The sequence below is a fragment of the Cibotium barometz genome, chromosome 41, assembly GCF_041138505.1.
Source record: "Cibotium barometz isolate CiBa-2024 chromosome 41, ASM4113850v1, whole genome shotgun sequence".
In the NCBI taxonomy this organism is placed as follows: domain Eukaryota; kingdom Viridiplantae; phylum Streptophyta; class Polypodiopsida; order Cyatheales; family Cibotiaceae; genus Cibotium; species Cibotium barometz.
This window is the reverse complement of record NC_141086.1, coordinates 3,329,803-3,346,572: the sequence shown is the minus strand read 5'-3', so window position 1 is coordinate 3,346,572 and position 16,770 is coordinate 3,329,803. Positions and strand designations below refer to the sequence as shown.

Below are 16,770 nucleotides of genomic sequence, written 5' to 3'. Positions count from 1 at the left end.
AAAAGTTGGGGCGAGGAATCTTACACCCACGCCCGTTCGAAGTTTGCCATGGCCATTGCCTCTTCAACAAGTTCCCATGCCCATTTGATTTAAGCCCGCGGCGGTCGTGCCAGGCCCACGGATGTTCCAAGTCTCCCACGGACGTTCCTGATTTCATGAGCAAAAGCCCATTCGCTCATGTTCCCACGCCCGTTCGCTAAAATCTCATGCCCGTTCGCTCACACTGGCCAACTACCACGCCCGTTTGCTTCATTTTCCGCGGCCGTTCCTTGACAATCACATGTCCGTTCCCTGGACTTGCCACATCAATGCCCTTCTCCCAGTACTATAAATATGCCCCCCTCTCTATTCTCTAACTTTTGCCTCTCCCCTTAGCCAAACTCTTGAAATTTTTCCTCCCAAGCTCTTACACTCACCTACTAGCCCACACAATGTCTGAAGTCTGTGACTCCTCCTAGGAAGTCCTCCATCACACTACTATCAGGAGGAAGAGACTGCCGGGTGGCGGCTTTAAAGAATATGCAAAGCACCCGACCAGTTCTCTCACTTGGGTGAGGCCTTGATGAAGTAGATCAATGGACACATTGTCCATTCCCTTATGAAAAATAATCATAAGGTGGAGCATAAGCTCCTTTACTTCACCGAACCCTACTATAAAGCTATTGCTTCAGATCCCGCGGTGGTACAGAAGTTTGATCCGCTCAGCTTGGGAACACTACCCACTTTGGAACCATGGGGCCCCGACCTTTACAACACATTTTTTTTCACAGAGAGCTATGGCGCCAATCAACACACAGGCAAGGTCTTGGACGGGTAGAGGCATAAGGTGCAGTTGATGAGCGTGGAGAAGGTGCGCGCAATGCTTTGGCGTTTCCTCATATGATCCAGCCATATGTCTGCCTCAACAATGCAACAAAGCTCACTAGAGGCCTGTACAGGGGAAACCCCAACAAGGATGGAGTTGAGTGGGGGAACATAGCACAGGAGGATCTGGTTAAGCCTATAAGAGCTTTGCAGTTTCTACTTACTACCAGGTGGACCGACTGATTCAACCACTGTAGTATGACCACATTGGCTAGAGTCCACCAGAGCAAGATGGTGAATTGGGCTGACTATCTCTTCAGAGAGCTATACGCAATTTTCTTGAACCCCCAAGGAAAGCTAGCTACTGCTGCAACCTTATTGACTAGGGTCCTCTATTATTGTGTTGGATGGGAAGAATTGCCAAGGGCAACCCAGCTAAGCGGGCCAGATGCGGCGGTGATCTCTCTACCCTCACCATCCAGTTCTCCTAATCCACCACCAGTGAAGAGGCCCCATCACGCGCTAGATGTCATAGAATAGGTTCTACCGCCCCCCAACCCCAGGCCAACATAGGAGGAACTTGCAACAGCTACAAAAGCCAGTAAGAAGGCCGAAGAGGAAGAGGAAGGGAAGAGGAAACCATATTTTTTCAATAGAAGCCTGTTTGAAACATTGCCTCCTGAAATATTCCAAGAGATGCCATCATATGCAAAGGCTGGCCCTTCCTTCCCCAGTGCCACACATAGAACACCGTGAACACTCTTCGTTGGGTCCGCTCGGGCAGTTTCAGTTCCAGTCAAGCATACATGCAGCCCATGAGAGATGTTCCAAACTTTGCACTTGGCTTCTCACATATGGCACGCGAGCTCATCACCCAAATGATAGAGTGCATCTACAGGCAACAAGAGGTGGTGCAGATGTCCCAAAAGGGGAGAGGCTCTTAGCCAAGGCCTAGGAGGGTGCAATGTCTAAAGACCTATAGGCAGACATACCTTCAGTTTATGGAGCTCCAGAAGAAGTTTGATCAGCAACCGAGCAATTGGGCACTGCAATTGCTCACATCACTGAGCTCCAACAGCATGTCATAATAGCCCATACAACGATCACGAGCTTACCATAATTGAAGGCCTGCATCAGGAAGCCATGAGTCTGGCCCAGATATTAGAAAACCTCCTCACCCGCACTTAAGCAGATTTTGCAAAGCATCGGGTCCTCACCGAGGCCACTATCCACTCTTTGCAAGAGCAGCTCATCACCCAAATGATAGAGTGCATCTACAGGCAACAAGAGGTGGTGCAGATGTCCCAAAACGGGAGAGGCTCTTAGCCAAGGCCTAGGAGGGTGCAGTGTCTAAAGACCTATAGCAGACATACCTTCAGTTTATGGAGCTCCAGAAGAAGTTTGATCAGCAACCGAGCAATTGGGCACTGCAATTGCTCACATCACTGAGCTCCAACAGCAAGTCATAATAGCCCATACAACGGTCGAGAGAGCTCATCTCACGAGCTTACCATAATTGAAGGCCTGCATCAGGAAGCCATGAGTCTGGCCCAGACAGTAGAAAACCTCCTCACCCACACTCAAGCAGATTTTGCAAAGCATCGGGTCCTCACTGAGGCCAGTATCCACTCTTTGCAAGAGCAGCTCGGCGACGCTGAAGCTAGGGCAGCCCTGCCTCCCCCTTCACCCTCTGCTGCCTCATCTAGGACAATGGTAATGTCGAACACAAATATATTGGTGCTCAATTAGTGTAATGTTTTTTATCAGCTCATTCATTGGTGATTAACGTGAACACGATGAGTTATATTTTGTGATTACTAGCGTGCATCTTAACATCATGATGAATGGATTGCTGTAGTTCATTGGAGATTTGAGGAGTCCATATGCAGATGCCATCAATTGGGGCTTTGCTTCTTGTAGTGATTGATTCGAGCAGCTGGGCATTGGAGTTATAAAAAAGCAAAGGTTACCACATGCCAAAGGCTAATATGGTAGCAACCATCCATATCAAGGCAATCGAGGAGAATGTAGGTATCGTTTATCTAGCCCCACCGATGGATGGATGTGAGGATCAACAGAGCACGCCTTAGTTAAAGAGGTATTTCGCCATATCCTATGGTTAGAGCTTAGAAATTACCTGGAAGGAGCCGGTTGAAACCATTGCGGCGAAGTTTTAAAAGCCTGTCTCCTCTAATGGAGACGAGAGGGAGAGAAGCAGTGGAAGAGAAACGTAGTGGGGAGAGAGAGAGAGAGAGAGAGAGAGAGAGATGTTCAGGCAGTCTCTTGTCAGGGACGATCTCGGGGCAGGAATGAACAAGCGGCCCCGCCTGAGCAGAGAAGCTACTCCGCCCCCAGCTCTTGCTCATCAGCCTTTGCATCTGTCTATCGGCACCCATGCGGTGTTTATCAGCCATCGTGGGATTCGCGTGAAGCGTGGATTTGCAAATATACTTTACTATTTCCTGAAAAGCCGTGGGATCAAAGCATTTCTGGACATGGAGGAGCTCCCTGAAGGAGACGATGTTCGCCCTTTCATGCTGGAAGCTGCCCGAAAAGCAATCATTCAAGTGCCCATCTTTACAAGCAATTACGCAGAGTCTAGGTGGTGTCTGGATGAACTTGTAGAGATGCTGAAGAGCACCAAGAGCTCTAGTAAAGCCAAGCTATTTCCGGTCTTCTATGACGACGTGAAGCCAGAAGACCTAAGAAACAAGAATGACGGGCCGTTTGCAAAAGCTATCAAGGACCATCGAAGACGAGGCAAGCACAGCGAAAGCACGATCAAGGGGTGGGAAGATGCTCTGTGTGATGCCTCATGGCTCGAGGGCTTCCGCCTGGAGACCTTTAACAAGTACGAAACTTTTGTTTTGCAACCGTTTTTTGTAGAGTTAATCTTCTCACTTATATCACTAATCTATGCGATATTATCAAATTATGTGCAGATTTGAAGGACGGTTGCTGGAAGCTCTCGTAGAGAAGATAGCACAGGAGATGCAAAGCAGGATTCCCGTGGAGGATGACCTCAAAGCAGTTGGTTTGGATGAGAGGGTCCATGATGTGGTCGAGCTGTTTCGTTTGAAAGAAAAGGGAAGTGTGTACTTTGTGCTGCTTTGGGGCATGGGTGGCATTGGCAAGACCACTCTTGCTCGCGCTATTTACAGGAGACTTGGAAAGGAGTTTCAAGCAGCAAGCTTTGTGGAAAATTGTCAGGATAAGACTCTGAGTCAATTACAGAATCAGCTGCTCGAAGATTTGCTGCATGAAAAGAAGTTCCAAGGGGACGATGCAGGAAAGAAGAAAGCGTGTTTAAAAGCTGGATTAAGGGGGAAGGAGGTCTTGATCATATTGGATGATCCAAAGAACTTTGAATCCATCGAGGAAATCATAGATCTGACATCCCTTCAACCGGGAAGTCGAATGCTTGTAACATCCAGGAACCAAACAGTATTTCCTCACGGCAATGATTTCTCTGATGTCTTCAGGGGTGAACGCTACGAGGTACAAGGCATGAACCGTGATGAGTCCTTGCGACTTTTGTGTCTGAATGCTTTCAAGAAGCCTTCGCCAGATCTAGGTTTTGAAAAGCTAGCAGAGAAAGTAAGCAAAGCATGCGCTGGTCTTCCCCTTTCGCTGGAGGTGCTTGGTAGGCATCTTGGGGTGAGGAAGGAAAAGAGATTCTGGGAAGAAGCAATCAAGACTCTAAGTAGAAGCGCTGCTTCGTACGAACGGATAGAGACTTGTTTGAAGGTTAGCTACAAGGCTCTTAGTAAGCATGAGCAGGAAATGTTTCTAGATGTGGCTTGCTTCTTGATTGGTGAAGACAGGCAGAGTGCCGAATACTTTTGGGAAAGCGATGATTTGGTAGAGGGTTCGATAAGTGGTCTAGAGAGCTTGGTAGATCTCTGTCTAGTGAAGGTGGACAAAAATGGGTGCTTGACAATGCACGATCACTTGAGGGATTTGGGGAGAGGCATTGTCAAACAGTCAGGCAAGTGGAGTAGGGTGTGGAATGATACCGACTTGACGCAAGTGCTGCGAAGTAACCAGGTACGTTATCCACTTCTCTATTTACTTCTCTGTTTTCAGCACACATTTATGTTTGCAAACAATGCCGTAGGAAGCAAAGGCAATACAAAAACGAAAGACTACAAAGATGCAAATTGGCTGTTGTGAGTGTCCAGAAAGCAACTTGTTATACTGTTCATCCTTAACTTTTTACTCTTTGATTGGTCGCTTTTCCTTTTTTCCATCTTTGCACTTGCACTTATTGTTTTGAAGCTTGTTTCTGGTGTGGAGGGTGGGTGGCTCTCCCAGTATTTCCATTTCAGTTGCTCTACACTAGATCTTACAATGTTTGTGCAATATCCATATATTTAACGGGTGCCTCGGTTATGCAGTCGATGGGAACTACATTAGTGAATGTAGATCTGTACCAAGCATCTGCATTATGCTCCTCCAATGCCAGTAATACCGTACATGAGCGATTAAACACGAGCCATGCAATGATGGTTTGGTTTGTGGTTGCAGGGTCTTGATCAAATCCGTGGGCTTGCCACTTCCCAGAAAAACTTGAATGCGAGTTTGCTCTCCCAAATGCGATCTTTACGATTGCTTTTTCTGCATGGAACATATCTGGAGGGTGATGATGAGGGGCTAAAAGCATTGGAAATAAGGTGGTTGAGATGTGCTCCTTCTAAAGAATTATTAGGCCCGGAGTTTCTTACTGTGCTGGAATTCGGGTCCACTATGTACTTTGAGGTATATAGTCATTATTATTATTTTTTAATGTTCGAGTTGATCTGCAAACGTTTGTAATTTCATGAGATCTGACTTTAAAAAGTGAACTTTAACTTTACAAGAGAGAATTCAATTTAAAAAATCCCTGATTGCACAGTGATGATGAAGCTCCCATCTTCCCTCGAGCAGCTGAAAATTTGACAATACTTGCAGCTGTTAGAAGACTTTGGTCTGCTAAAAGTTTACATGTTCTGAACTTTGATTCATGTACTTTACAGATGAAACTTCCTTCTTCCTTTGGCCAGCTGAAAAATCTAAAGAGGCTTGACATGGGTTGGTGCTATGAGCTGCAGAAGCTTCCAGAAGATTTTGGGTCTCTTGAAAGCCTAGAAGTGTTTTATGCATCGCACTCAGCAATCACGAAGCTTCCTTCTTCCTTCGGGCAGCTGAAAAAGCTACGGGAGCTTATCATGGATGAGTGCTCTGAGCTGGAGGAGCTACCGGAAGATTTTGGGTCTCTTGAAAGCCTAGAAGAGTTTGATGCATCGCACTCAGCAATCACGAAGCTTCCTTCTTCCTTCGGGCAGCTGAAAAAGCTACGGGAGCTTAACATGGGTGAGTGCTCTGAGCTGGAGGAGCTACCGGAAGATTTTGGGTCTCTTGAAAGCCTAGAAAAGTTTGATGCAAGTGGCTCAGCAATCACGAAGCTTCCTTCTTCCTTCGGGCAGCTGAAAAAGCTACGGGAGCTTAACATTAACATGGGTGACTGCTCTGAGCTGCTGCAGAAGCTTCCAGAAGATTTTGGGTCTCTTGAAAGCCTAGAAAAGTTTGATGCACGTTGGTCAGCAATCACGAAGCTTCCTTCTTCCTTCAGGCAGCTGAAAAAGCTACGGGAGCTTAACATGGATGAGTGCTTTGAGCTGGAGGAGCTACCGGAAGATTTTGGGTCTCTTGAAAGCCTAGAAGTGTTTTATGCAAGGGGCTCAGCAATCACGAAGCTTCCTTCTTCCTTCGGGCAGCTGAAAAAGCTACAGGAGCTTATCATGGCTGAGTGCTTTAAGCTGGAGGAGCTACCGGAAGATTTTGGGTCTCTTGAAAGCCTAGAAGTGTTTCATGCATCGCACTCAGCAATCACGAAGCTTCCTTCTTCCTTCAGGCAGCTGGAAAAGCTACGGGAGCTTAACATGCGTGAATGCTCTAAGCTGGAGGAGCTACCGGAAGATTTTGGGTCTCTTGAAAGCCTAGAAAAGTTTTGTGCAAGGGGCTTAGCAATCACGAAGCTTCCTTCTTCCTTCGGGCAGCTGAAAAAGCTACGGGAGCTTAACATGGATGAGTGCTCTAAGCTGGAGGAGCTACCGGAAGATTTTGGGTCTCTTGAAAGCCTAGAAAAGTTTGATGCAAGAGGCTTAGCAATCACGAAGCTTCCTTCTTCCTTCGGGCAGCTGAAAAGGCTACGTAGGCTTAACATGAATGCGTGCTCTAAGCTGGAGGAGCTACCGGAAGATTTTGGGTCTCTTGAAAGCCTGGAAGAGTTTCGTAAATGGGGCTCAGCAATCACGAAGCTTCCTTCTTCCTTCGGGCAGCTGAAAAAGCTACGGGAGCTTAACATGCTTGAGTGCTCTAAGCTGGAGGAGCTACCGGAAGATTTTGGGTCTCTTGAAAGCCTAGAAGTGTTTTATGCAAGGGGCTCAGCAATCACGAAGCTTCCTTCTTCCTTCGGGCAGCTGAAAAAGCTACGGGTGCTTGACTGCGCTAAGCTGGAGGAGCTACCGGAAGATTTTGGGTCTCTTGAAAGCCTAGAAGCGTTTCATGCAAGGGGCTCAGCAATCACGAAGCTTCCTTCTTCCTTCGGGCACCTGAAAAAGCTACGGGTGCTTAACATGCATTAGTGCTCTAAGCTGGAGGAGCTACCGGAAGATTTTGGGTCTCTTGAAAGCCTAGAAGTGTTTTATGCAAGGGGCAGCTGAAAAAGCTGGAGGGAAGATTTTGGGTCTATTGAAAGTCTAGAAAAGTTTTATGCACGGGGCTCAGCAATCATGAAGCTTCCTTCTTCCTACGGGCAGCACCTAAAAATATTTGCATAGAAAATTTTGTTGAGTTTTTGTTCTTTATTATAAAAATATTTATGTTTGACAAATTTATGTGATAAATTTTTACTAGATGTTTTTGTGGATTTTATTTAGAGTATTTTTTTTTTCAACGCCACACCTAGCGGTGCTTATAGCAATGTTTATAAATACCGTTGAGCGGTGCTTATAATGATGAAACGTAAAACACCACTAAAACTTCAATAAAAAGCATTGTTAATCCCTCATCTTGTTATAGTGAATATTATCACTCGTTGATTCCAAGCTAAGCAACAAGCGGATAAGCCAGTTAGGAAGCATGGCCAAAGAAGAAAAGTTAAGAAGATTGGGAATGGAGATCACCAAGTGAGCATTTAGAATGGCTTTGATTTAGTTAGTGAAAACCGCTTCAATTGAATCTAGTTATGAGGATCCAATTCTCAAAGTTCAAAATATCAAACCAATAAGAAAAGTGATGTGCATACTACTTCCAAGGGGATGAGAAATACCCAAATGTTGAAACAAAGAGTGAGAGATTGGAATTGGGCAGGGCCTTGTCGTTCTTTGGAATGAGATCATCTCATGCACTTGTGCTTTACGTATGCTTGGATTTGGTGTAAATGTACTCTTGCTTTGTTTACACACACATGTGCTCACATGCTCATTTGGTTGTGAGATTTTTATAAAGAATTTGCTCTTCATTTTCACACTCACTCTCACGTGCTCATATTGGTCGCTTTTATAATGGTTTAAATTTTATCCTTATCTTTGATTTTTTTTTGTTTTTTTGTAGTCAAAATTGTGTTGCTCATTTCTTTTCGTGCACCTTGTGCCTCTCTACTATTTGTTGCTAGTGTTTTGCCGTGCAGTGTGTGTGTGAAGGAGCAGTCAGTAAGGACCCAACAGTAGACGTTCAAGCTAGAGCCATAGACCTAGATCTATAAGAATTGGAGGGAGGTTGAGGTCAAGGAGGCCACCACTAGGCTCGCTACCAAGTTTTCCATTCTCAAGTAGCAAGTTGACCTCGCAAAGATTAAGGCCACCAAGATGGCACCTCACTCTTCTGTGTACGTTTGTTTTTCACCTTCCCTTCTCTCTCTTGCAGTCCAGTGTTGACGTGGCCCAATTCACTTTATAGTCACTTCTCTGTCTCGTTATCTTTTTCTCGCTTGCTGGTAGGTGCTAAAAGGAGGCTGTCATGATGCTCGCTCCGGTCTGTTTATGCTTTTCTTTGCTTGTTTGCAGCTATGAAAGTGGAAGCATGCTTAAAGGTACCACCCAGAATAAGATCCATGGGTATAACCAATTGTCCGAATCCCTCAAGATTCGTGCTCTTTGCAAACCAAAGAAGTTATGTGATTTGTAGAGATGGATCCATTTAAATCCGTATTTCCTTATCTGGAATTTGTGTTCTTGTATTGTGCTCATGGCAAATCTATGCACCACACAACTCAGTGCCCAACAATGTGTTAGAAATTACATAGAAAATTACAAACAATAAGGCCTAAATACCATGCAAACAACTCCATTAATAAATTCAAGTACTGAGATGATACCCAAAAAAAAGACCAAACCACCATTGAGGGCTATCAATAAGGCCCAAACAAGGGTTGCATGAGATTGTGGATTGTCAAAATCGAAATGCTCCAAATGTGAAAAACCTTGCGTTTCCAAAGCCTATGTATGATAAATGCAGTGTTAAGCATTTATTCATTGATTGCCCAAACCACCTAGTTGCTCTGCAGGCATCCATCAACATGGTTAGTATGCAAAATGGATAGTTAGCTGCAGTGCCTTGAATATGCCCACATGCTTCCAAGAAAAGGCACACATACCTCGTAATAAAGTAAAATCCACGTCCAAATTGGTTGAGAAACATGTACCGCAGTAGAAAGCCAAAGAGTCCTTACAAGCCCAACAACTTTTTGAAACACATACAAATTTGTTTGAGGAGGAAAACTATAAACACCTTACTCATTTGACATGAGTGAGCTTTGTTTTTCCTACTCTTCTTGTGTCTTTAAAAAAAGTCTTGAGATTGTTCCCTTTTTGGATGAGCCTAGTTCTTGAGTTTCTTTGACTATTTTAAGGAGTCCTCCCCATGCAATTTTTATTTGTCCTTGTGTTTTGAGGATTCCTCCCCATGTAGTTTTTATTTGTCCTTGTGTTTGAGTTAGAATTTGATGATGCATTGTCAAAAAGTACTAACGTGAATCAAACCCAAAACCTAAGACTTAACAACATGGAAAAGCACATTACCAACATAGTTGCAATATCTTGATCATGAGTGCAAACCACATATTTTACTTGATGTCCAAGTACAAATGGTCTCTAGTTAGGAGCAAGAGGAATTGATGAGACGGAGGTGTTCCTATTCTTGAAACCAAGGGAGAAAAAGACAATGAGAAAAAAAGAAAGAAGGTTATGTTTGACCATCTATCTAAAACACCTGCCTTTGGCAATACTCTTGTTTGCAAATCTCAAAATTGGATAGTGTGTAAGTCTATCAATGTAAAGATCTATTCCAATACTTGAAGAATAGGTAGATGTATTAACATCATTATTGCATATTGGCTCATTGATTTCATTTGATGAAATCAAAGGTAGAAGATCTTCATTTGTGGTGCATTCTTCAAACTCTGAATGATTTTATTGTACCTCTTTGTTCTCATTGTTTGTTGTGTACTCTTTTGATCCTTTGGATCATGACTGGATCCTAGGTGAAAAATAAATGCAAAATACATGCACGGTCAGCCACATTGAGCATAAATCGACAATTTTCTCTCAAAAGGAGAAATGAAATTCGACTTTAGTATTGAATTTGAGAATTCAGAGGATATACAAGAAGAAATGGAAGAAACACCTACTCTAGAAAAAGATATCAAGACTAGAACCTACTCAAGGATTACTAATAACACATGTATATGAGAATACTATGTAGATTCCAAATGTTCAAATGCTAAATGAAGAAGACTTGAGGCTAAGGAGGATGATTTATCTGAAAGCACACAACTGTTATGAAGAATGCCAAGCTAAATTAAACATAATTATGGACCACAACCTCATCACAAAGGATCTTCGGAAATGCATTAGCCAAGCAACATTGTTGGCAACAAAATGTATGGATCTAGCTTATGAGCTCTACAAAAGCTCCAACCATGGGTTACATGAATTATGACATTTTGGTTGATGGCACAAACATTGTCTACCTTAGCAGTTGTCATCACACAATAACTTGTGTGAAGAAGAGCAAAGCTTCTTCTCAAAAACTCTCATCAATAAAAACCACTATGAGCCCTAGCCTGACCTTGCCATCACCAACCTCTCTCCTTACCACATCAACAACCCCTCTTGTTAAAAGCCCAATAATGAGAACAAATGAACAGGAGTCAAATGACATCTATATCATCAAAATAAGCTTTACTATGTCAAAGCCACTAGCGTTGTCATTAACATTGTTTCCTATTAAATCATCAAAGGAGCAAGGAACAATAAGAAACATTGTATATTCTAAGGCTTTATCTCTCGAAAAAGGGAAAAAATTAAATCACAATACTTCCAAGGCATGTAAAGGTGGGTAGAAAATAAAAACATTAGTAGCATAAGGCTACTACAGGGGCAAGATGCAAATCTGGCCTACCATACAAATCAACACCTTGTTCTCAATGAAACCACCAAAGAAGATAAACCCATAGCATAAGGCTACTACAAGGGCAAGATGCAAATCTGGCCTACCACGCCAATCAACACCTTGCTCAATGAAAACCATGGAAGCCACCAAAGAAAATAACCCCATAGCCTTATACATACAAATCTCCACAAGCGTTTCCAAAAGATTTGCCTATTTAACAATTGTGAATACCAAAGAAAATTCTACAAGCCCATGCATTTTACCAAAACAACACTAAAATTTGGATCTCTAAGTGGAATACCAAATTCCATATGCCTACAACAAAGAAATCAACTAAACAAAGGCAACACCCTAAAGCTTCAAAGGTAAAGCAAATATGGGTGTTCAAAGATCCAAAGGTAAAGCAAATATGGTTGTCCAAACATTAACTTCAATCTCAAGAATATTATGATGGCAATCCCATCATTTGGTTGCATAAAGCATATAAACCACTGAAGGCCTCGTTACCAGCTTCAACCTCAAATGCACAATTTAATTCTAAGGAATAATAGAGGCATAAATAGTAGCAAGAAGTCCAAAAGAACCCTATTAAACCAATTCAAGAGGTCCCAAGAACCTGCTTGTGCAAACAAAAACAACATTAGGCCATAAAGCTCATCTTTGCCCATGGTGACCATCGATTTCAACTAATAGAAGGCTCACACAATTCACCGATTTTAAGCCTGTGTTTTTAAGTGACCATGGAAGGAACAACCATAAAAACTTCCTTGATTACTAGAATATGACAACAAAGTTTCTTGAGGCACAACATCTACTTGATCCATCGTGTTAAAGAATCAAGTAAGGATAGGATTTGATTCATCACTCCTTTGTTTGATCTTTCCCTTACTGGCTCTAGAACATCAAGTCCATCTGACAATCCTTCCTCGTGTGGGAGATACTGTAGAACACCTTATTTGGGTTGGTTTAGATTTTTTCGCTTCATCTTAGCGCACTACTGAACCTTGGATTGTCGAGACGATAGCTCTTACTTTCTTTGTTATAGCTCAGCAGGCACGTGTGCATGTGCTAAGCCATTGGACACATGAAAGGTAACAATCCCAATGTCATGATGATAGATTAAATCCAGATGATTTGCTTGATGATAATTTGTTACTTTTGAATCATTTCTAGGCTTTGGATTCTCATAACTTTGAGCTCAAGGTCAAGCATGACAATATTCTTCTCATTACCACCACAAGGAGATATATAAATTTAATATGCTACTACCACCAAACATGCTTCTATGGAGGAAAGTTGGATGGCCTTGCCCAATAAAAGGGGACATTGGTGGTTCTTGCCCACAAGGGGAGGAATGTCGAAGGTTCTGGCCCCAAGAGAACCTCTATGGGGCATGATAAATGTTGGCATGTCTCATTTGTAAGATGATTCTACCATTTCAAAGCGAAACCTCCTAGTTTGGTGGGGAGGAGAAAGAGTGTAACAAAGATGGAGAAAGATGAGATCAACACTTATTTGTAGAAGTGGTAAAAGTTGCATTAATTACAAGACTCTAGGGAACTTATTCACACTCGAAGTGAGCTTAACCCTTAGACTTCAAGCACACCCTTCCTTGGGAACCGCAATGTTGGTATTACCCTCTAAGTAACTCTAATGCTAGCCATTTCTCACTATGGGTAAATCAATGTGGTCCTTGCTTGTGTTGTGTTCTACAAGTTGTTTCAAGTGGGTTTAGATGGTTTAGGTCTGGATTTGGGAAGGTGAGGCTTTGTGGGGATCCAAACCTTCATTTTTTCCCCCTTGGTGGCTAATGATGGTAGTAAGTCCTTTTGAACCCATTTTTGTGTGATGCTTTGGGGGATGGTAGTGTTACCTTGGGTTTTAGGGGAGAGGTGCTTTAGATGACAAGGGTGCCCCACAAGGACCTACTTTCCCACAAAAACCCAAGCTACAAGTGGCACCCCAAGAACCCACTTGGATCCAAAGTCATGGCAAGGATGAGCAATGCCACCATTCCTTGGATCACCTTACCATTATAAGTATCCCATGTATCCCCACAAGAACCTACTTGTAGCAATGAGATGATGATCCAACTCATGCCTACCAACACCCCAACATGGAACCCCCTCCCCCCCATAGGTGCAAATTTCAAGGAGGAGGTCCATGACATATCAAAATCCCAGTGAAAATTAATAATATGTCACCAATCTCGTGCTATACATGTCTCTTGCCCAATTTGAATTTTTAAAATCCAATCAATGTCTTGCCTTGGTCACTTCCAATCTCTCAATCTTTGTTTCAACATTTGGACATTTCTCATCCCCTTGGGAGTAGTAGGCACATCACTTTCCTTTTTGGTTTGATATTCTGATCTTTGAGAATTGGATCCTCATAACTAGATTCAATGGAGGTAGTTTCCATTTTATATAGATTAGAGCCATCCTAAGTGCTCACTTGGTGATCTCTATTCCCAATCTTTTTAGCTTTTCTTCTTTGGCCATTCTTCCTAATGGGCTTATCCGTCTTAGGTACTTGTTGCTACTTAGCTTGGAATTGATAATATATTCTTTATAAAAAGATGAGAGATTAGAGATTCTTTTTATCAAAGTTTTAGCAATTTTTTACATTTCATCGTTATAAGCACCACTCGATGATTTTTATAAACATCACTATAAGTAGCATTGGATGTGGCACTAGAAAAAATAATGGAATACTCCAAATGAAGTCCACCAAAACATTTAGTAAAAATTTATCACATAAATTTGTCAAACATGAATATTTTTATAATAAAGAATAAAAATTCAACATAATGTTATAATATGTAGAAAGGTATATAATGATTTATATCCTTTTATAGTACTATCATCAATGTCATCTTACAACAAATCCATACAAGTCAACTGGTCCATCTCTAAGTTTATCAATGTAAAGTCCTATTCCAACATGTGAAGAATAGGTAGATGTATTATAATTATTATTACATATTGCCTCATTGATTTCATTTGATGAAATAAAAGGTAGAAGATCTTCATTTATGGTGCATTTTTCAAACTGTGGATGATTTTATTCTACCTCTTTGTTCTCATTGTTTGTTGTGTACTCTATTGATCCGTCATGTATTTCTAAGAACTGACAATCTTTGGATAGCTCCTCCAACTACTTAGAGCACTTATCTAAGCCAATCTTGTGGTAGCTCTTCCAACTACTCAGCTGCCTGAAGGAAGGAGGGAGCTTTGTGATTGTTGAGCCCCCTGCATCAAACTCTTCTAGACTTGCAAAAGAGACCCAAAAATTTATGGTAGCTTGGAGCATTGATTCATGTGAAGCTTTTGTGACTTTTTCAGCTCCTTGAAGGAAGAAGGAAGGCTCGTGATTGCTAAGCCCCATGCATAAAACTCTTCTAGACTTTTAAGAGACCCAAAATCTTCTAGTTAGTGATGCATGTCAAGCTCTCTTACCTTTTTCAATTGCCCAAAGGATAAAGGGAGCTTCCTGATGAGCTCCTTGCTTTTAATACGCCCAAAATCCTCCAACTTAGAGCACTCATACATGTCACGCATCCGTAGCTTTTTCAGCCCCCTCGAAGGAAGAAGGAAGCTTTATTGAGCCCCTTGCAGAAAACTCTTCTAAACTTTCAAGAGAACCAAAATCTTTCGGAAGCTTTGTGATTATTGAGCCCCTTGCAGAAAACTCTTTTAGACTTTCAAAAGAACCAAAATCTTCTAGTAGCTCCTCCAGCTTAAGGAACCCTACCATGCTAGGCTTCCGTAGCTTTTTCAGCTCCCTGAAAGAAAAAGGAAGCTTTGTGATTGATGAGCCCCCTACATCAACCTCTTCTAGAATTTCAAGAGACCCAAAAAATCTTGTGATAGCTCCTCCAGTTTAAGGCACCCTCCTATTCCAAGCTTCCATAGGTTTTTCAGCAGCTGCGTGAAGGAAGAACGAATCTTCATGATTGCTAATCCCCATGCATAAAACTCTTCTAGACTTTCAAAAGACCCAAAATCTTTTGGTAGGTCCTCTAGCTCAGTGCAGTGATGCATGTCAAGCTCCCATAGGATTTTCAATTGCGTGAAGGAAGAAGGGAGCTTCCTGATTGTTGAGCTCCTCGTGGTGGAAAACTCTTCTAGACTTTCAAGGTACCCAAAATCTTCAGGTAGCTCCTCCACCTTAGAGCACTCATACATGTTGTAAGATTCCTCCCCCCCAGCTTTTGAGGTATACATGAGTAAGAACCTCCCTTTCTGATCTTATAATTATTCCCCTCTGAAATAAAAGAAAGATTCTGTTTTACCATGTTTTGACCTAGAGAGAGAAAATGTCTAGAGAGAGGTAGTTCAAAATTGAGATATTTTTTGGATATAAAAATCCTCCTAGTGTCTAAAATGGGTTCCCCTGAAACAAAAATTCAAAAAGAACTTTCCAATGTGCAATTGGAATTAATTGGAAATAGGTATGAAGGACCTTAGCCTAAGGGTCTAGATTTTCAGAAATTTTTGGATTATGGTCCATTTAAGGTTCCTATGGGCCAGTAGGATCAATCCATGTGTGGGGAGGAGATAAATCCAATTTGTAAAAGAAGATACCCAAAAATGAGTGAATGCCCACATAAGATGAAGAGTTGACTATGTACAAGGCTTATTAGTAAAAGACTAAGTATTACAAAAAAAATGAGATATTTTGGGTACTTCACACATGACATGGCAAACATATACACCAGCTCACATTCACTCTCGCAGGACGCCAGGTGGAGGTGGTGACATCATACGTGTACCTAGGGGTTACCTTCTCTGCACAGCAGCCACACGCTTCACCATGGGTTCAGCAGCCAGAGCTAGATTGACATGGGGATATGTAGCATTGGCTATGCTAGAGAGATAGTGCCACCAGGCGCATTTTCAAGAGCCCCGGACAAAGGGGTGGCTATTTGACACATTAGTCACACCGGCATTGATGTATGGAGCAGCAGTATGGGCGCAAAGCCTTGCTGCCCATTGGTGGACACAGATAGAGAGACCACAGGCCTCATGATAGCACGCATGATGCGCAGCAAACCGTCAGTACCTCATGACATTATCCGAGCAAAGTTTGCTGCGCCTCTTATGATGGTAGAGGTCATATTCCAGACTTTATGCCTGCTAGACAGATTCAAAGAGATGCCACAGAACAGATTGTTATACAGAGCTTTTGAGGCATCTAGACAGCTGGCTGAGGCAGGAGACAGAGGATCATGGTATGCACAGGTCACACATTGGTTCTCATAGCATGGCCTAGACATGGATCATCTACCACCATTCCAGTATGACAGGGATGCACCACATATCCGTCTCTCTCATAGTGAGAGGAACAGAGTATTGAGACAGGACCTATGGCAGCTCTATACACGACAGACATGGATATCGCCTACACAGCCTCTTCCACCGAAGATGCTATACTATAGAGATCACTTCATGAGCATCACTGACGATGGATTTATAGAGAGGCCTAGATACATGGAGGGCTTTTTAGCACACAGCTCCCGAGTGGCTATTG

The 16,770-nt window shown here is 42.6% G+C and overlaps 1 protein-coding gene across 2 annotated transcripts; it reads left to right on the top strand.

Moving 5' to 3' along the window:
• The first annotated feature begins 2,950 nt into the window (after positions 1–2,950).
• LOC147614606 (disease resistance protein RUN1-like) lies at positions 2,951–9,173 on the top strand. Of its 2 annotated transcripts, XM_086779877.1 has the most exons (5): positions 2,951–3,655; positions 3,747–4,851; positions 5,332–5,562; positions 5,820–7,459; positions 7,504–9,173. In XM_086779877.1, the coding sequence occupies exons 1-4, from the start codon at positions 3,072–3,074 to the stop codon at positions 7,428–7,430; spliced, it is 3,531 nt and encodes a 1,176-aa protein (XP_086636003.1). In that variant the 5' UTR covers positions 2,951–3,071; the 3' UTR covers positions 7,431–7,459; positions 7,504–9,173. The 2 variants fall into 2 exon arrangements, with proteins under 2 accessions (XP_086636003.1, XP_086636002.1); XM_086779876.1 differs by having other exon boundaries at positions 5,820–9,173.
• Positions 9,174–16,770: the final 7,597 nt, after the last annotated feature.